The 13,924-nt window shown below is 59.7% G+C and overlaps 1 protein-coding gene and 1 long non-coding RNA gene across 10 annotated transcripts in view; one reads left to right on the forward strand and one right to left on the reverse strand.

Annotated features, from left to right (window-relative positions):
* The window catches only part of Rapgef1 (Rap guanine nucleotide exchange factor 1), an 86,824-nt gene that overhangs the window by 69,168 nt on the left and 3,732 nt on the right, over nucleotides 1-13,924 (forward strand). For 5 of the 9 annotated variants that reach the window (XM_023700272.1, XM_023700273.1, XM_023700276.1 and 2 more), the window contains 11 exons: nucleotides 3,106-3,363; nucleotides 4,152-4,244; nucleotides 5,629-5,714; nucleotides 7,609-7,720; nucleotides 8,770-8,845; nucleotides 9,730-9,814; nucleotides 10,868-10,960; nucleotides 11,714-11,899; nucleotides 12,455-12,539; nucleotides 12,618-12,712; nucleotides 13,684-13,762. In XM_023700272.1, the coding sequence (XP_023556040.1) occupies nucleotides 3,106-3,363; nucleotides 4,152-4,244; nucleotides 5,629-5,714; nucleotides 7,609-7,720; nucleotides 8,770-8,845; nucleotides 9,730-9,814; nucleotides 10,868-10,960; nucleotides 11,714-11,899; nucleotides 12,455-12,539; nucleotides 12,618-12,712; nucleotides 13,684-13,762 (1,248 nt within the window). The remainder of the gene's footprint in view (nucleotides 1-3,105; nucleotides 3,364-4,151; nucleotides 4,245-5,628; nucleotides 5,715-7,608; nucleotides 7,721-8,769; nucleotides 8,846-9,729; nucleotides 9,815-10,867; nucleotides 10,961-11,713; nucleotides 11,900-12,454; nucleotides 12,540-12,617; nucleotides 12,713-13,683; nucleotides 13,763-13,924) is intronic. The other 4 variants (XM_023700274.1, XM_023700278.1, XM_023700279.1 and 1 more) reach the window with 3 other exon arrangements.
* LOC111812406 overlaps nucleotides 1,262-13,924 on the reverse strand; it is a 16,646-nt gene continuing 3,983 nt past the window's right edge. The window contains exons 2-3 of the long non-coding RNA XR_002817908.1: nucleotides 11,924-11,926; nucleotides 1,262-1,272 (exon numbers count right to left, since the gene is read on the reverse strand). This is a non-coding gene — a long non-coding RNA (uncharacterized LOC111812406). The remainder of the gene's footprint in view (nucleotides 1,273-11,923; nucleotides 11,927-13,924) is intronic.

Raw genomic sequence — 13,924 nt, forward strand, 5'->3', positions numbered from 1 at the left:
GACCCCTACTGTAGGGAGGCACAGCAGAGTGCCTGGGACCCATCTGCCCCGCAGGAGCACCCCGTGACAGTGGCCACCATGGTCCTGGCTGTGTGTGAATGGGGCTGGTTGCCCTGCTTGTAACTGCTGAGCTTTTACTCAAGTCTCCTGCCCATGTTGGTGGCTGTCACACAGGAGCCCTCCGTGCTCCTGAGTCCTCAGCCCAGAGTCTCACTGTGGCTATAAATACAAATTCCTGCGCACAGGTGCTGCGGTTCAGCCAGAGCAACGCCCGCACCAGCCGGGCCCTAAATTAGAGGCCAGGCTGGGTGGTGTGGCCAGGAGCAGCCAGCCGGCGCGTTTGCCAGGGCAGAGCCTGATCTCCAAGCGCTTGCTGGAGTGCGGAGCCCCTGGGCATGCAGCACAGTGGCAGGAGGGCAGCCTGCATGGCCGCCCCTGCCCCTGGAGGTGTCTTCTGTTGGGCTTGGCTGTGCTTCCAGCAGGACTGCATAGCTGGGATACCAGAATTCAAGAGAGGGGTGGGGCACTAGGCCCCTTGGTCCCACAGATGCCAGCTGGGCTGCAGTCGCCTCCCTTTCTCCTGGCCTCCGCCAGCCTTCTCTGAACTTGAGCTGGGGCAGGCAGTCCAACACACAGCTGAGGCGCAGCCGCAGGTCAGGCAGTGGTCTAGGCACTTTGATTAATAACAGCCAGTGTCTGAGTGCTGTTCATCCCCCTGATATGTGCCGGGCCCCTGCAAGATGCCTCTGCCCTGTGATTAAAGGGCCCTACACAGGTCAGGTATCCCAGCCAGCAGGAGGGATAGCTGTCGTGGACAAGGCACTTAGAGTGCCTGCTGCACTGAGGCCAGACATCAGGTGCCCTTGTTTTCCTCAAGAACTGAGGTCATGTGCCCAGGGACACACAGGGAAAAGGATCAGGCCCTTGTCCAGCCGTCACTGTGTTCACCAGTACTTCCAGCTGGGCCTCACCCCACAGGGCCGCTCATGGGGATGTCCACTCGGGCTGGCCCAGCTGCGGCGTGCTGGCCCTTTGCCCCGTCAGGCAGGCAGGCAGCTTCTCCCCATCACTTTGTACGGCCGAGGTTCTCCGTGTGTGCGTCAGTGCTTACTGCTCATCCGCCCGCCCGCCTGCTGGGAAGCGCTGGTGAACACGGTGACGCTGAAGGCTAGCCCTACGCTAGGTGGCAGCAAGTGGGCAGACATGTGCCAAGGAGAGGCGGGGAGGCAGCAGCTGACAGCAGAGTCGAGCGTCTGCCCATGGCTGGAGCTGCTGCCCGAGCAGGGCTGCCCTGCTCCCTGAAGCAGCCCCCAGTACCCAGGAGACAGCCTCACCTTGGGACACATCCACCAAGCGTGAAGTGGAATCCTGGAAAGCCCAGCCCTTCACCCTCAGCCACCTGGCAAGTAACCCAGCACCACACCATTGGCAGTGGGTCTGGGTGAGCATGGGGCACCGGCACCGCTTGGGTCCCAGGCGGGACTCTGCACCCCAGTTCTCCAGATGGACCAGCGTAAGTGAGCAAGGTTTCTGGTGGGCTAGGTTTGACCTTGAGCTTGTGAGGTTGATCAGGAAAAGAGTATTTTTAAAAAGTTGGGGGGGGGGATAGTTCAGAATAAGCACTTGCTTAGCAAGCGCAGGGTCCTGAGTTCAATCCCTGGTTAAAAAAAAAAAAAAAAAAATAGGAGCCTGGGCCTAGCGCCATGTATCTGATAAAAACCAGTAGCCACTGGGCCCTTGGGGTAAGAACACGGGTCAGGGCCCCAGCAGGGAAAGGCCGAGTGCATGGTGACAAGCGGGTGGCTGTCACCAGGGCCCAAGGCTAAAGCACAGCTTTCCAGAGCTCTGAGGCCTGCTGAGCGTTGGCCTCCCCTGAGTTTGAAGCTCAGTTGCTGCTTCCTCTTCTCACTGCCCCACAGAAACAGAGGACCCTAGAGACAGGGATGAGCGCGTGAGGCCTTGTCCTTTCCGTGTCTGCTCTCCCATTCCCGGGGCAGCTGGCAGGGTGTCAGCAGGCCTTTGAAAACTATGATGACATGATTGGGGTCGAGGCTGGGCAGCCAGACAGACCAGCTAGGCTGTGTTCATTGGGCTGAAAAGCTGTGGGCTGTTGTAGGCTCCATCTTTTAGGTAGGTAACAGACCTTGCTGTCCCTTGACAATTGGGGAAGTTTTTCCTGGTAGCTCTGGGTAACTTCAGAAGTGTTGTAAGATCATTGAGTTTGTTTAAAAACAAACCCGAGGTCAGGCACGGTGGCAACACCTGTGATCCCAGCACTCAGGAGGCTGAGGCAGGAGAATCCCTGGGAGCTTGAGGCCAGCCTGGGCTACAAAGTGAATTCAAGGCCCAGCTGAACTGTGTAGTGAGACCCCATCTCAAAAAGACATAGCTCAGCAGACTTAAGCGCCTACTTTGGCAAGTGCAGGGACCAGGGTTCAGTCCCCTGTCCCATATTGCCCTCAGTGCTAACTGGGACTGGGCATGGTAGCGTATGCCTGTAATCCAGCACTGAGGAGGCTAGAAACAGGAGGATCACTATGAGTCCAAGCCACATAGTGAGACCCTGTTACCTCAAATGAAGAAAGGAAGAAAATAATTGGGTTAAAAAGGAAATGAGCTCATGCCAACCCTTGGCATCTTGGTGGCATAACTAGCTCTTTGACCATTTTTGAAGATTAGACTCTTTCCCAAAGGACTCCAGAGGGATTCTACTATTTTACAAGTTGCATTCTTTATCTTAGAGGATAAACCAGATGCATCCAAGAGATGGGTAAATGTACCTGCAACGTTGGACGTAGCTCTCCGTGTCCCGAGGGCACGGGGCAGGGGCTGGGTCATGGCCACGAGCAGCATGTGGACCCCATCAGCATCAGAGCATGTGCCCAGGCCCTCTGCCCAGTGCCAGCCTCCAGGCCTTTCCTCTCTGGAGAGCCAGTGTTGGCTCCGGGGATCTCGGGGACAGGGTTTGCATGGCATGCCCATCCATCCTGGCTAGAGCAGCCCCTCAGCATGCAGCTGCTGTTAACCTAACGGCTTTTTCTCTTGTCTGTCTGTTTTCTCCTTCCTGTATCCTTGTCTGTGTTCGTTTCCGCCTGGACTCTGTAGTACAAGTCTGTGTTTAGGTCCTACTCGCAGGACTTCGCATCTCACCACCAAGCTTCCGTCCAGCCTGTCCTTCCACCTACCTCCTCTTCCTCTCCACATTTCCCACCTGTCCACCCGTCTCCAAGCTCCAACTTGGCGGGCACCACCGTGGCCAGCCCACCTGCCCGCACCGTGGATGGGCCTCTCTCACCTTCCCAGGAGAGCAGCTTCCATGGGAACCCTGGCTGCCTTCCTTCCGAAAGTTCTTTCACTGACTCGGTGAGCACCCGGCACACGCGTCTGCAGGGCCCTGCCAACCCCGTCCCCTTGGCCGGCAATCGAGGCCATGACGGCAGGGCCAGCGTCGCAGCAGTGCTGGGTCAACAGCGTCCGATCCAGGGTGCCACGGTAGCCGTCTGCTTCCAGAGCAGAGTGAAGTATTTGATATAAAGCTCCTCCCACACTAGAAATCTGCTTTTTCACAAGCGGACAAGTGACTGCTCAGAGAGGGAGTTGTGAGGATGAGGCAGCATGCACCCGAGCTTACTCTGTGGCTGTGAGAAGGGGCGAGCCCTTCGGTGCGTGGCAGTGACAGATGGAGGTGGTGGCCTGGAGACAGGCTGGTTTGCCGTCCTGTGAGGTGGCCCTGGCACTGTGTGCTGCTCCCAGTGCCGGAGAACAGGTCACAGGGACAGGAAGAAGGACAGAGGGTGCTACAGGCAGGGGCACTCCCCAGCCAGGTGAGCTGCCTGTACCCATTCTTCCCACCTTACCAAGGGCCCCATGGTCCCCCCATTACCACGGGGCCACCTTTCCTGGACAGGCTCCGGAATGGGCCTCAATACCATGGAAGATTAAGCCTGGGTCCCCTAGCAGGATAGCAGAGGCCAGAGATAGCCAGAGTAGCTTTGGCCCCTAGCCCCAGGGAGGCACAAGGGACTGCAAACTCCAGCCTCTGGCCTTTCTTTCTCCTGAGTCCACATCCTGGTCTGGGTGCACATGGCCCTTGGAGCTGGGATGACCAGAGGCCTGGCCCATTGTCCTCCCTTTCGTCCTGTCTCCTCCAGAGTGAGAAGGCCAGCGAGGAAGCTGGTGAGGGTGAATACGTCAGTCTGTATTCCTCTGGCCAGAGCAGCACGGAGCTGCCTCGCTCTCGAGGAGTAAGTAACCTCGGGCGGTGACCTGCTGCATGTGGCCTGGCCTGGCACAGCTGGCCCCAGCCAAGACCGCTCCCTGATGCCTGCTTCTATTTAGCTGAGACCCTCCCAGCTGTGCAGATGGAGCTCCCAGGCTGTGGCCTGCAGGTTGGGTCTCCCCTCCTGCTTCCACAGGTATGGTGCTGTGCCGTGCCACCTCCAGCAACCCCAGGACTGGGCCACATGTCCAGTGTACCTGGTGTCTCTTCCCACCCCTTCTGCAGGGCTGAGCTCCCTCTCCATCCTCCCCCTGCCTGGCATGCCCCCTTAGCCACTCCCAAACAAGCTGGGGAGCCTGGCAGAGCCCACACTCCTTGCTCCTGAGAGGAACCCCCGCCATCACCCTCCCTGTGCTGCTGCCCAGCTCATGGCAGTTGAGGTACAGTGGTCTTTTGAGCACTCAGCTTTATAAAACATGAACAACTTCAGAAGCACAGAGGTCACTGTCCCTGGGAACCTGAGCAAAAGGAGCCTGTGGGGAAGAAGCCAGGTCCCCGAGGACCAGAGTCTTTCCCAGTGACTGGCTGCACGGGCCCAGCCCTGGAGAGCACACCTACTCCTTTGGGTTGGTCCCTGCTGCCACCAGGCACCAGGGGTCACAGCAGGTCACACAGCCCTGAGTAATTTCACTGCAGGGAAGTTGACCCCGTCCTTGCTGGTGACCTGTACCCCCTGTGTCGTCCAGCTTGGCCTTCCACCGCACCCCCTACAGTGGCACAGGGAGCACTGACTTTCTCACTGCATAGTGCCCCCCCCCAGCAATGCTCCTTGCACCCACGCCACCCTGGTTCCCCTGGGGACATCACAGGATCGTGTTGTCACTGAGTGGGACTTCAGGGGGAGGCTTGCATCTATGCGTGTCACTGGTCAGGTGGTACAGCTTGCAGACCCTCACCAGGACATGGTAAAGTTCTACTGCACACAGTGGGGTCCAGGGTGCCCCTGGTTCAAACCCACGTTCTGCCACACAGGCTGTGTGGCCTTGAGCAGGCCCGTAGCCCCTGGCCTGGTATCCCCTGAGCAGGGCCACAGCTCCTCGGGTCAGGGAGGAGAGGCCCACGCCTGAGCCTTGCAGCATTGGCTGGGGACAGCCCTTTCTTCTGGGCGGTAGTTCAGGAGGCTTCGTCCAGGCAGCAGCTGGCAGAAGCTCTCCTTCCAAAGGCAGGGTGCTGCTCTTGAGGGGCCTCGTGCTACCTATGATTCCATGCATTCCTCACTAACCTGCTCCCACCTCGCTTTGCTCCGTAGGGACCCACCTCCAAGCCATCTGCAGGCAGGTCGCTGGGGAGACAGATCAGCCCAGGCACAGGCCATCTGTCCAAAAGCCAACACTCCCTTCTCTTTACAGGAGTCGCCAGCCGGGAAAGATGGGCACTCCAGGGACCTGTTGGCGGGTGGTGGCACCCCTGGCAAGGACAGCAGAGATGGCGAGAGGTAGGAAGTGACAAGGGAGTGACCAGTCCCTTGAGGGCTGTGTGTCCCTGCGGTGAGGCCTGTGTGTTTGTGTTGAAGGTCTTCCTTTTTCTGACTCTCAAAACTGTACTTGCTCAGGCTGGTAATGGCCACAAGACAGAAAAGTCAGTGGGTACAGTGTCATATGCCAGAAATTCCAGCTACTTAGATGGCTTAGAATGATCACACATTCAAAGTCAGCCCAGGCAACTTCATGAGACCCTGTCCCAAGTTTTTTTAAAAACATTAAAATTAAATAGGATAAAAATTAAAACTAGAAACTGGGCGTGGTGGTGCGCACCTGTAATCCCAGCTCTTGGGAGGCTGTAAACAGGCAGATCACTACAAGTGCAATCTAGTAGTGAGATCCTGAACACCCTGTAGACCCTTCCCTAAAGTACAAAATAAAAAATAAAAACTAGCTGAGTGTGACACACACCTGTAATCCCAGTGCTTGGGAGGCTGAGGCGGGAGCGTCGCTGCGAGTTCCAGGCCAGCCTGGGCTGGCAAGACTGTCTTTTAAAACGTAAAAATAAACACTAGGCTGGAAATGGAGCTCAGCTCTGGCCAGGAGCTCAGAGGTAGAGTACTTGCGAGGCAGGCACAAAGCCAAGTCACCGGCACAGTTGAGAGTAAACTGGAAAACAAGAGAATGGCCACACTCCACAGAGCTGCGGACGCTGCACCCAGCATTCCTTGCACCTTGGAAGTCCAGAACAGCCTTGCTGTTTTCAGATCCCAGCCAGCCTCACTGGGCATCCAGAAGCCAAGGCATCCCAGGGCCTGTAACAGACCCCACCTGGCCACCCACCACAAACCACCAATGTTTCTGTACACTTGTGCATACATCATATGGCCAAATGTCAGGCACAGATGTTGTGACACTTGGCTCCCCAAAGCTGAAGCTGAGCGTGTTGGCAGAGGCCTGCAACCTCAGTACTTTGGAGGCTGAGCCGGAAGATCCAAACACAAGGGCAGCCTGGGCTGCATAGCAAGTTGGCGGCTGGCTCAGACTGCAGAGTGAGATCCTGACTTGGAGAGCTAGGCCCGCTTACAGCACCTTGATGCACTGAGGAAGTTAGGGGATCCCTGGTGTCATGTGACAGGCAGATCATGTTCTAGAGCCCCTGTTCCCCCAGAAACATCTTGCAGATCTGCATTTTTTGTAAGATCAGCCAGGACCCACATTGCCTTTCAGTGTGCCAGCACTTTCCTGTTCTGTGGCCCAGCCAGCGTTAGCACTGGCCGTGCCCAGCCAGCGTAGTGACCGGAAGAGCTGCGGAACATCCCGCCTGCAGCCCTGCGCCGGCATCACCTGTACCACCCAGCTCACCGCCCCCTCAGGTCAGGGCCCAGCTGCCTGCTGTGTCCTGCACAGCATTATGAAGCACAGAGGGTTTGTCCCCGCTGTCCACTTGGTCACAGCTTTTTCATATTGCTACTAAAGGCCCAACAGAGAGGCCCTGGAAAGACTTAGCAGATGGCGTTGGTGGTAACTTTCTCCGTCCTGCTGGCCTTTCTGCTGTCCCTCTCCTTAAACACTGACCATGCATAGAGTGTCCTCGCAGGGGATATGGCTGCAGCCACCATAAATAGCCCCATGGGACCTTGCCAACCCCCAGCCTCATGTCTTCCATTTATGGATAAGACGGAGAGTGAGGAGGCAGGAAACAGCCCAGGCCTCATGGATGGTCAGCGGCGGCGGTGGTGTGGGGGCCACCTGAGCTCCTGGCCTCTCATCACAGTGTCGTCAGGACCGCCATCAAGAGGCATGCTCATGCCTCGTACGCCTGCGCATGCCAGCACGGCCACAGCCTCTGGGCTGGGGCGCGGGGGCCTGAATGACACTCACCACACCCCCTACTTCTCCCTCCAGGATCCCAAAGTCACCAGATGCTCTGGAGTCAGCTCAGTCTGAGGAAGAAGTGGATGAGCTGTCCCTCATCGACCACAATGAAATTATGGCCAGGCTGACACTCAAGCAAGAGGTGAGGGCTCCCTGGCTTCAGGGAGTCAGGAGGGTCAAGGCTAAGGTGGTCTTTGTGACCTTGGAGTCTCCATTGATGACCTGAGCCAGGCTTGGCTTCCAGGAGGAAATGTGCTGACCGCACGTGGCAGGGTCCCAAAGTCCCATGGCTGCACCCAGGTCCTGCAGATGCTGTCAGAGCAAGTGCCACTTGCGTGCTGCTGATGGAGCCTCGCGGCAGCCTCTACCCAGGAGACACAGGCCTGACCCAGGCCTCCAGGTTCTGCATCCTGTGGGAATAGCACCTTGTTCCTTCTCCAGAGCAGAAGCAGGGCTACAGGAGCCCGCCTCATCCTTGAGGCTCAAGGAGCCGCTTCCCAGGAAGCCCGGGCCCCTTCATGGCAGTCATCTGATGGCAAGAAGGCAGAGGCCGCCCTTGACCTAGCCCTGGGCCAGCAGGGCTGGCAGGGTGGGAACCTGGGCAGCTGGGCCCCTCCTCAGGGAAATCAGCTCGCAGGCACAGCCGCCCCATCCTCTCAGGAGCCCGAGAGGCAGCGCATAGCAGGATGTCAGCTCTGTCCCCCTCAGAGTAACAGGGCACTGGGCCATAGTGTTGGCCTGCCGCCATCCTGGGCCTTCCCACTGTGTGGCTCTAGGCCAGGTGGCTAATGCCTGTTACCGTGTGGAGGGGAGACGAGGTCCCTTGCTGCCCACCTGAGCAGTAGCAGATGAAGCATCTGCTGTTTTGCACTCCCATGATGGGGGCCACACAGAGGACCGTGATCTGTGTCGCTAAAAGGGACCTCACCTCCCCCAGGCTTCTGGGGACCAGGGACTGTGAACAGGCAGAAGTGTAGGGAGACTCTGGGTACTTCTGACCTGTCATATCCCCAAGATGTCCTTGAGGAATGTGCCCAGGCCCACGGTATCTGCCAAGCATGGAGCCGTGGATGGGCCACAGAGACAGCACAGCCCAGCACTGCTGAGCAGAGAACGGGGGACTTGCTGTCCCTGCACTAGTGGCTGTCATCTCGGCCCAGCTCACACCCTCCTTGGCTGTTCATACTCCAGGGTGACGACGGGCCAGATGTGCGCGGAGGATCAGGGGACATCTTGCTGGTTCATGCTACTGAGACGGACAGGAAAGGTTTGTCTGTGTCCGCGGTGTACGGGGAGTCAGTCCCATGGGCCCTGGTGTTCCTCACCGCTCCAGTATCCCCTGGCAGATCTGAACTTCTGGTCTGGTTTTGCTGGGGTGGAAGAGGTAGAGCCCACCTACAGCCAGCTCTCTGGGCATGGAGTCCCTCAGGACAGCATGGTGTCCAGAGCCTTCTCCCCAAAGCCTTTAGGGTGGTCCACAGGGTGAAGTCAGTCGCTGGCACCTAGTGCATGCTCCATGGCCAGCGCCTTGGGGAACAACGTGCTGAACAGGGTAACCTAGGTACTCCGGGCAGCATCTACACCTTCCTGGTCCTTGAGCACACTGGGTCCAATTGACATGCGGCTCAGGAGGCTCTGGGAAGCTGTGTGTCCTGTCCCCAAGCCTCATCACGGCCAGCACATGACTTTCACAGGCCGAGGCCTACCGACCTCACCAGCCTTCCTGCCTTGACCTTTGGGAGGGCAGGAGGAACAGGCGACTTGTTCTCCCATCTTGCTTCCAAGGCCTGTTCCGGAAGGCCAAGAAGGCAGGCCTATTAGCCAGGCACATGGCACGCCTGCATCGCTCGCTCTCTGGGCGGCGAGGAAGAACTACACGTTCAAAAATAAGCTGTCCTGATTTTACGTCAAAGAGAAGGTTGGGAGATGGGTCACACAGCAGGCAGAGGGTCTGTGTCTGGGGCTGACCGCTCCAAAGGGAAGGGGTAGCTGCTTACAGCCCAGTCTCCGTGGCACTTGGCGCAGCCCTGGGGTCCCATCGTGCAGTGGCAAGCCCTGCCATCCAAATAGTCCCCTAGGTTAGCCCCCGGCTCCCACTGACAAGCTTAGGATCTGATACCGGCCCACTCTGCCCTGCCTTGCTGCCCCCAGACCTGGTGCTGTACTGCGAGGCCTTCCTGACCACCTACCGGACCTTTGTCAGCCCCGAGGAGCTCATCAGAAAGCTGCAGTACCGATATCCGCCCGCCCGCCCGCTGACCGGAAGCGAGCGCCCGCGCGCGCGGCCCCTCCCGTTCGTGCCGATCAGGCAGTGGGCCGCTGTGCCTCATCTGGTGCCATCGGCCTGCCTCCCTGCCAGCTCTGCCCCACAGCCCGAACCTGGGGATGTGTGATGCGCTGCAGAGGTGGCAGCGAGGACCCCTGGAGGCGGGGATGGAAGCACTTGCACACCAGCTGCCTTTCTCAAACCCAAGCCTGCTGGGCTCCTGGCCAGCCCCTTCCCCTGCTCCAGAAAGTGGTGGGCGCTGCCTATTCCAGGCCAGTCCCAGCCTTGCTGGGCAGTCACTGTCCCTCAGGCAAGGTGTCCTGAGCACCACCCCGTGCCTGCCTTCTGGGTGCCCTGAGAACCCTGGGTCTACAGGACAGATGTGGACGCTTCTCACCAGGAGTCAGGGTCCCCACCAGCCTCACGTCCCGCCGCACATGCTGCCGGGGCTGGACCCCATACTTACCAAGTGTGATGCTCCTGTATGTGTGCTCTGGCTCAGCTCCAAGGCTGTTCGTACGTCATTGCCGTACCATGTGTGGGCTGTGGTTGGCTTCCTGTCACATAAGCCAGGAAACGAGGCTCGGCCCACACCCAGGGTCTCAGCCCTTCCCACCCCTGCTCACAGGAGCGCAGTGGCCTTGAGGGGGGCGCGGTGCCAGTGAGTGCCCCGCTATACCGGGCACACCCTCCCTGAGGGTGCCCTGAGGACAGTCCCAGGATGGACACTCAGGAAAGGTGGAAGGAGCCCTCCCACCTGGGACCTGGGGACCACCACAGCCTCCTTGCATCTCGGAAGGCAGGAAGCCTGGACTTAGCAGAGAGGTGATGGTAGCCCTCAGGAAAAGCCCTCGGGGCCAGTGGTCTGGGCAGAGCTTGGCTTGGCAGCGCTGCCCCTTTGCCTTGGGACCTGATGCTGCACACATTAGGCTCCGGGCCCTGCCAGGCACTAAGCACGTGCAGCTCAGCATTCCCTCGAGTGTCACCCCACCATGTGTATCCCTTCCTTAACCCACGCTCCACATACGAGAAGTTCTCGCCCTTCGCTGACACATTCAAGAAGCGCGTGAGCAAGAACACATTCTTCGTACTGGTGCGGGTAGTGGACGAGCTCTGGTAAGTTGCCTGCCCAGGGTTACAGCGTGGCACTGGCCACAGGGCAGGGCGGCCTTCCCTGTAGGGATCATGTGGCTGCATTGGTCCCACTGCTCCTGTTGCGGTGCAGGGGAGCCCCCACCCCCTCCACCCCGCAACGCAGCTCCTGTCTGCTTTGAGGCTCTGGAGTGACTTGTCCCGCTAGAGCAGGGTGAGAGGTGTTCAGGCCACCCAGGGCCACGTTGTGCTCCCGTCCGGGCCAGGTCCCCTACAGCCACACACTTAGCCTAGGGCCCAGGTGGCAGCTGGCCAGAGCAGAGGTGGCAGCCATGCCTGAGCCCTTGGTATTTCCATGCCTGTCCGTGGCCATCTCCTCCGTGGCCTGTGCTCTCTCTACCCTGAACAAACCTGCCTTGGGCAGCTGGTGCCAGGTGTGCAGCGTCAGAGTGCGAGATGCAGGGTGCCAGCCTGCTACCAGGAAACAGTGGCTGCGCCTGCCCAAGGGCCATGCAGTCTCCTCAGTGTCTCCTCACTTGGGTGAAACGGGGACTCCACACAGCACAACTGTGTGCTTAGTAGCCTGGGCCTGTGCGGTCCCAGTGTGGCCTTGTGCGTGCTGGGCAAATGACAGGGACACATTAGCAAGACAGTTGCTGCAGATGTGAGCAGCTGCCACAGGTCCCTCATACCCCACAGCTGTGGGGGGAAGGGGGTCCTGGCTGGGGCCCTTAGGTGACCCTGTGCCCACCCCTCACCCTGTGCCCTGGGCCTCAGCCTGGTGGAGCTGACAGAGGACATCCTAAAGCTGCTGATGGAGCTGGTCTTCCGCCTGGTGTGCAATGGGGAGCTCAGCCTGGCCCGCGTGCTGCGGAAGAACATCCTGGACAAGGTAGACCAGAAGAAGCTGCTCAGGTGTGCCAACTCCGACCAGCCCCTGGCAGCCAGGGGCGTCGCGGCCAGGTGAGGAGACTGCTTATGGGCCACGGCCTCGCATCCCCTGTGGTGCCTCAGGACAGCCCTGGGTGCCCTGTGGCTGGGCCTCACCCCGGGGTCTCTGCATGGGGTGGGAGGCTAGGGCCCGACAGGACGGGAGGTGGGGGGCATGCTCAGGCTGGGGTCAGCCCTGTGCTGCATGGGCTTGAGGGGGCTGACACGACCTCCCTGCCACTTACCCATTCCCAGGAACCCAGACACAGCCCAGTCTCCCACCTGCCCCTCTGTCCCACTCGAGGGTGGTGGATGCTGCTCAGCTGACCTTCCACAGGCCACGCCACCTCTGTTGTCATGAGCCACCCAGAGGAGACTTAGAGTTTGGGGCTGCAGAGTGCCCTGCAGGGGCCAGAGAGGCAAACAGACTTATCTTAGAGAGCCTGTGGCCCAGGGATCTAACAAGCAATGAGCTGGTGGCCGCCCCTGCCTTCCTGCCGCAGTATGAGGTCCAGGGGCTGCTCCTTCCGCTCCCCACTTGGAGCCTGCAGCAGTGCCTGACCACATTCCTCCGCCTCTGTCTGCCAGGCCTGGGACCCTGCACGACTTCCACAGCCACGAGATAGCCGAGCAGCTCACGCTGCTGGATGCTGAGCTCTTCTACAAGATAGAGGTATGGAGAGCGGCAGCACCAGGCAGCACACTGCTCACGAGGGCAGTGCTGCAGGGTCTGTTCTGTCGCCCTCTGTAGATTCCTGAGGTTCTGCTCTGGGCAAAAGAGCAGAATGAGGAGAAGAGCCCCAACCTGACCCAGTTCACAGAGCACTTCAACAACATGTCCTACTGGTGAGCGGACGGCAGCGCCGGGGGCTCCGGCCTCCGCAGAGCTTGCCCATGGCACACAGTGGACTAGCGGGGGAGGCGCCAGAGCCGCAGGGACGATTCGTACCACCCCCAGGACAGATTCCTAGTGCCTGCCCAGAGGCCCTGCACTGGCCACTGCTGGTCTCTGCCTGCCAGGCAGCTGTCAGCAGCCTCGGGCACAGTGGGGCTCACTCTGGTACCAACAGAGAAGTCCAGCTGAGAGCAGAGCGAGTTCTGTTAATACTTTCCTTCTGCCTTCACTTGGCCTGCAGGGTGTTCGCAGCCTGGGCCTGTGGCTTTGAGGCCAGAGCCAGCTAGCCACATCCCCGCTGCAGCAGACCTGGCCAGTGCAGCCCCATGGCCAGAGGCCTGTGGTGTTCTGAGGTCTGCTTACGGGGGCAGAGAGGGTCTCGGGCCACAGCTCTGCCTCAGCAGCCACTCTGGCAAGCATGCTCAGTACTTATACCTGGTACTGTTTGGGGTGCTATGGTTTTGGGGCTCGTGGAAGCTGCCCAGGCCTGGGCTTGGCCTCTGGTGCATGTGGTCTTCTACTGAGTACCCAGAGGCCCTGTCGGGATGAAAGGCTGGTGCAGCATGGGGGCCTCCCTACAAGCCACAGAGGCCTGAGGACACCTGAGGGTCCTGGGCACCAGCAAGGCAGCGCCTGCTTTCTGCTGTCGTGCTGCACTGGTGGCTGCAAGGTTTCAGGAGGCCCAGCGGCTGGCTGCACAGTGGGCCCTGATCAGCTGTCAGCTGGCCTCCACCTGGTTGGGGGGGTGCTCCTGGTCGGCCCTTACCTGCTACGGAAGCCCAGGCTGCTTGCCTATGCTGTGGGACCTGGGCCCTGAACAGAGGCCGGGCTGTCGGCCGGGCTCCCAGCATGTGGCCTCGCTGTCCCCCCTGCTCGGCCCAGCAGCCCACAGGCCCTTGCGGCTCTGTCCTTGCTCCTACAGGGTCCGCTCCATCATCATGCTGCAGGAAAAGGCACAGGACAGGGAGCGGCTGCTCTTGAAGTTCATCAAAATCATGAAGGTGACAGTGCTAGGCCCGGACTCCCCAGGCCCCATGGGGAGCACTGCACCCCCTCGTGCTAGGCCCCGGACTCCCCAGGCCCATGGGGAGCACTGCATCCGCTAGTGCTAGGCCCGGACTCCCCAGGCCCCGTGGGGAGCACTGCATCCGCTAGTGCTAGGC

Source organism: Octodon degus, unplaced genomic scaffold, assembly GCF_000260255.1.
Source record: "Octodon degus isolate 3935 unplaced genomic scaffold, OctDeg1.0 scaffold00123, whole genome shotgun sequence".
Taxonomy (NCBI): Eukaryota; Metazoa; Chordata; class Mammalia; order Rodentia; family Octodontidae; genus Octodon; species Octodon degus.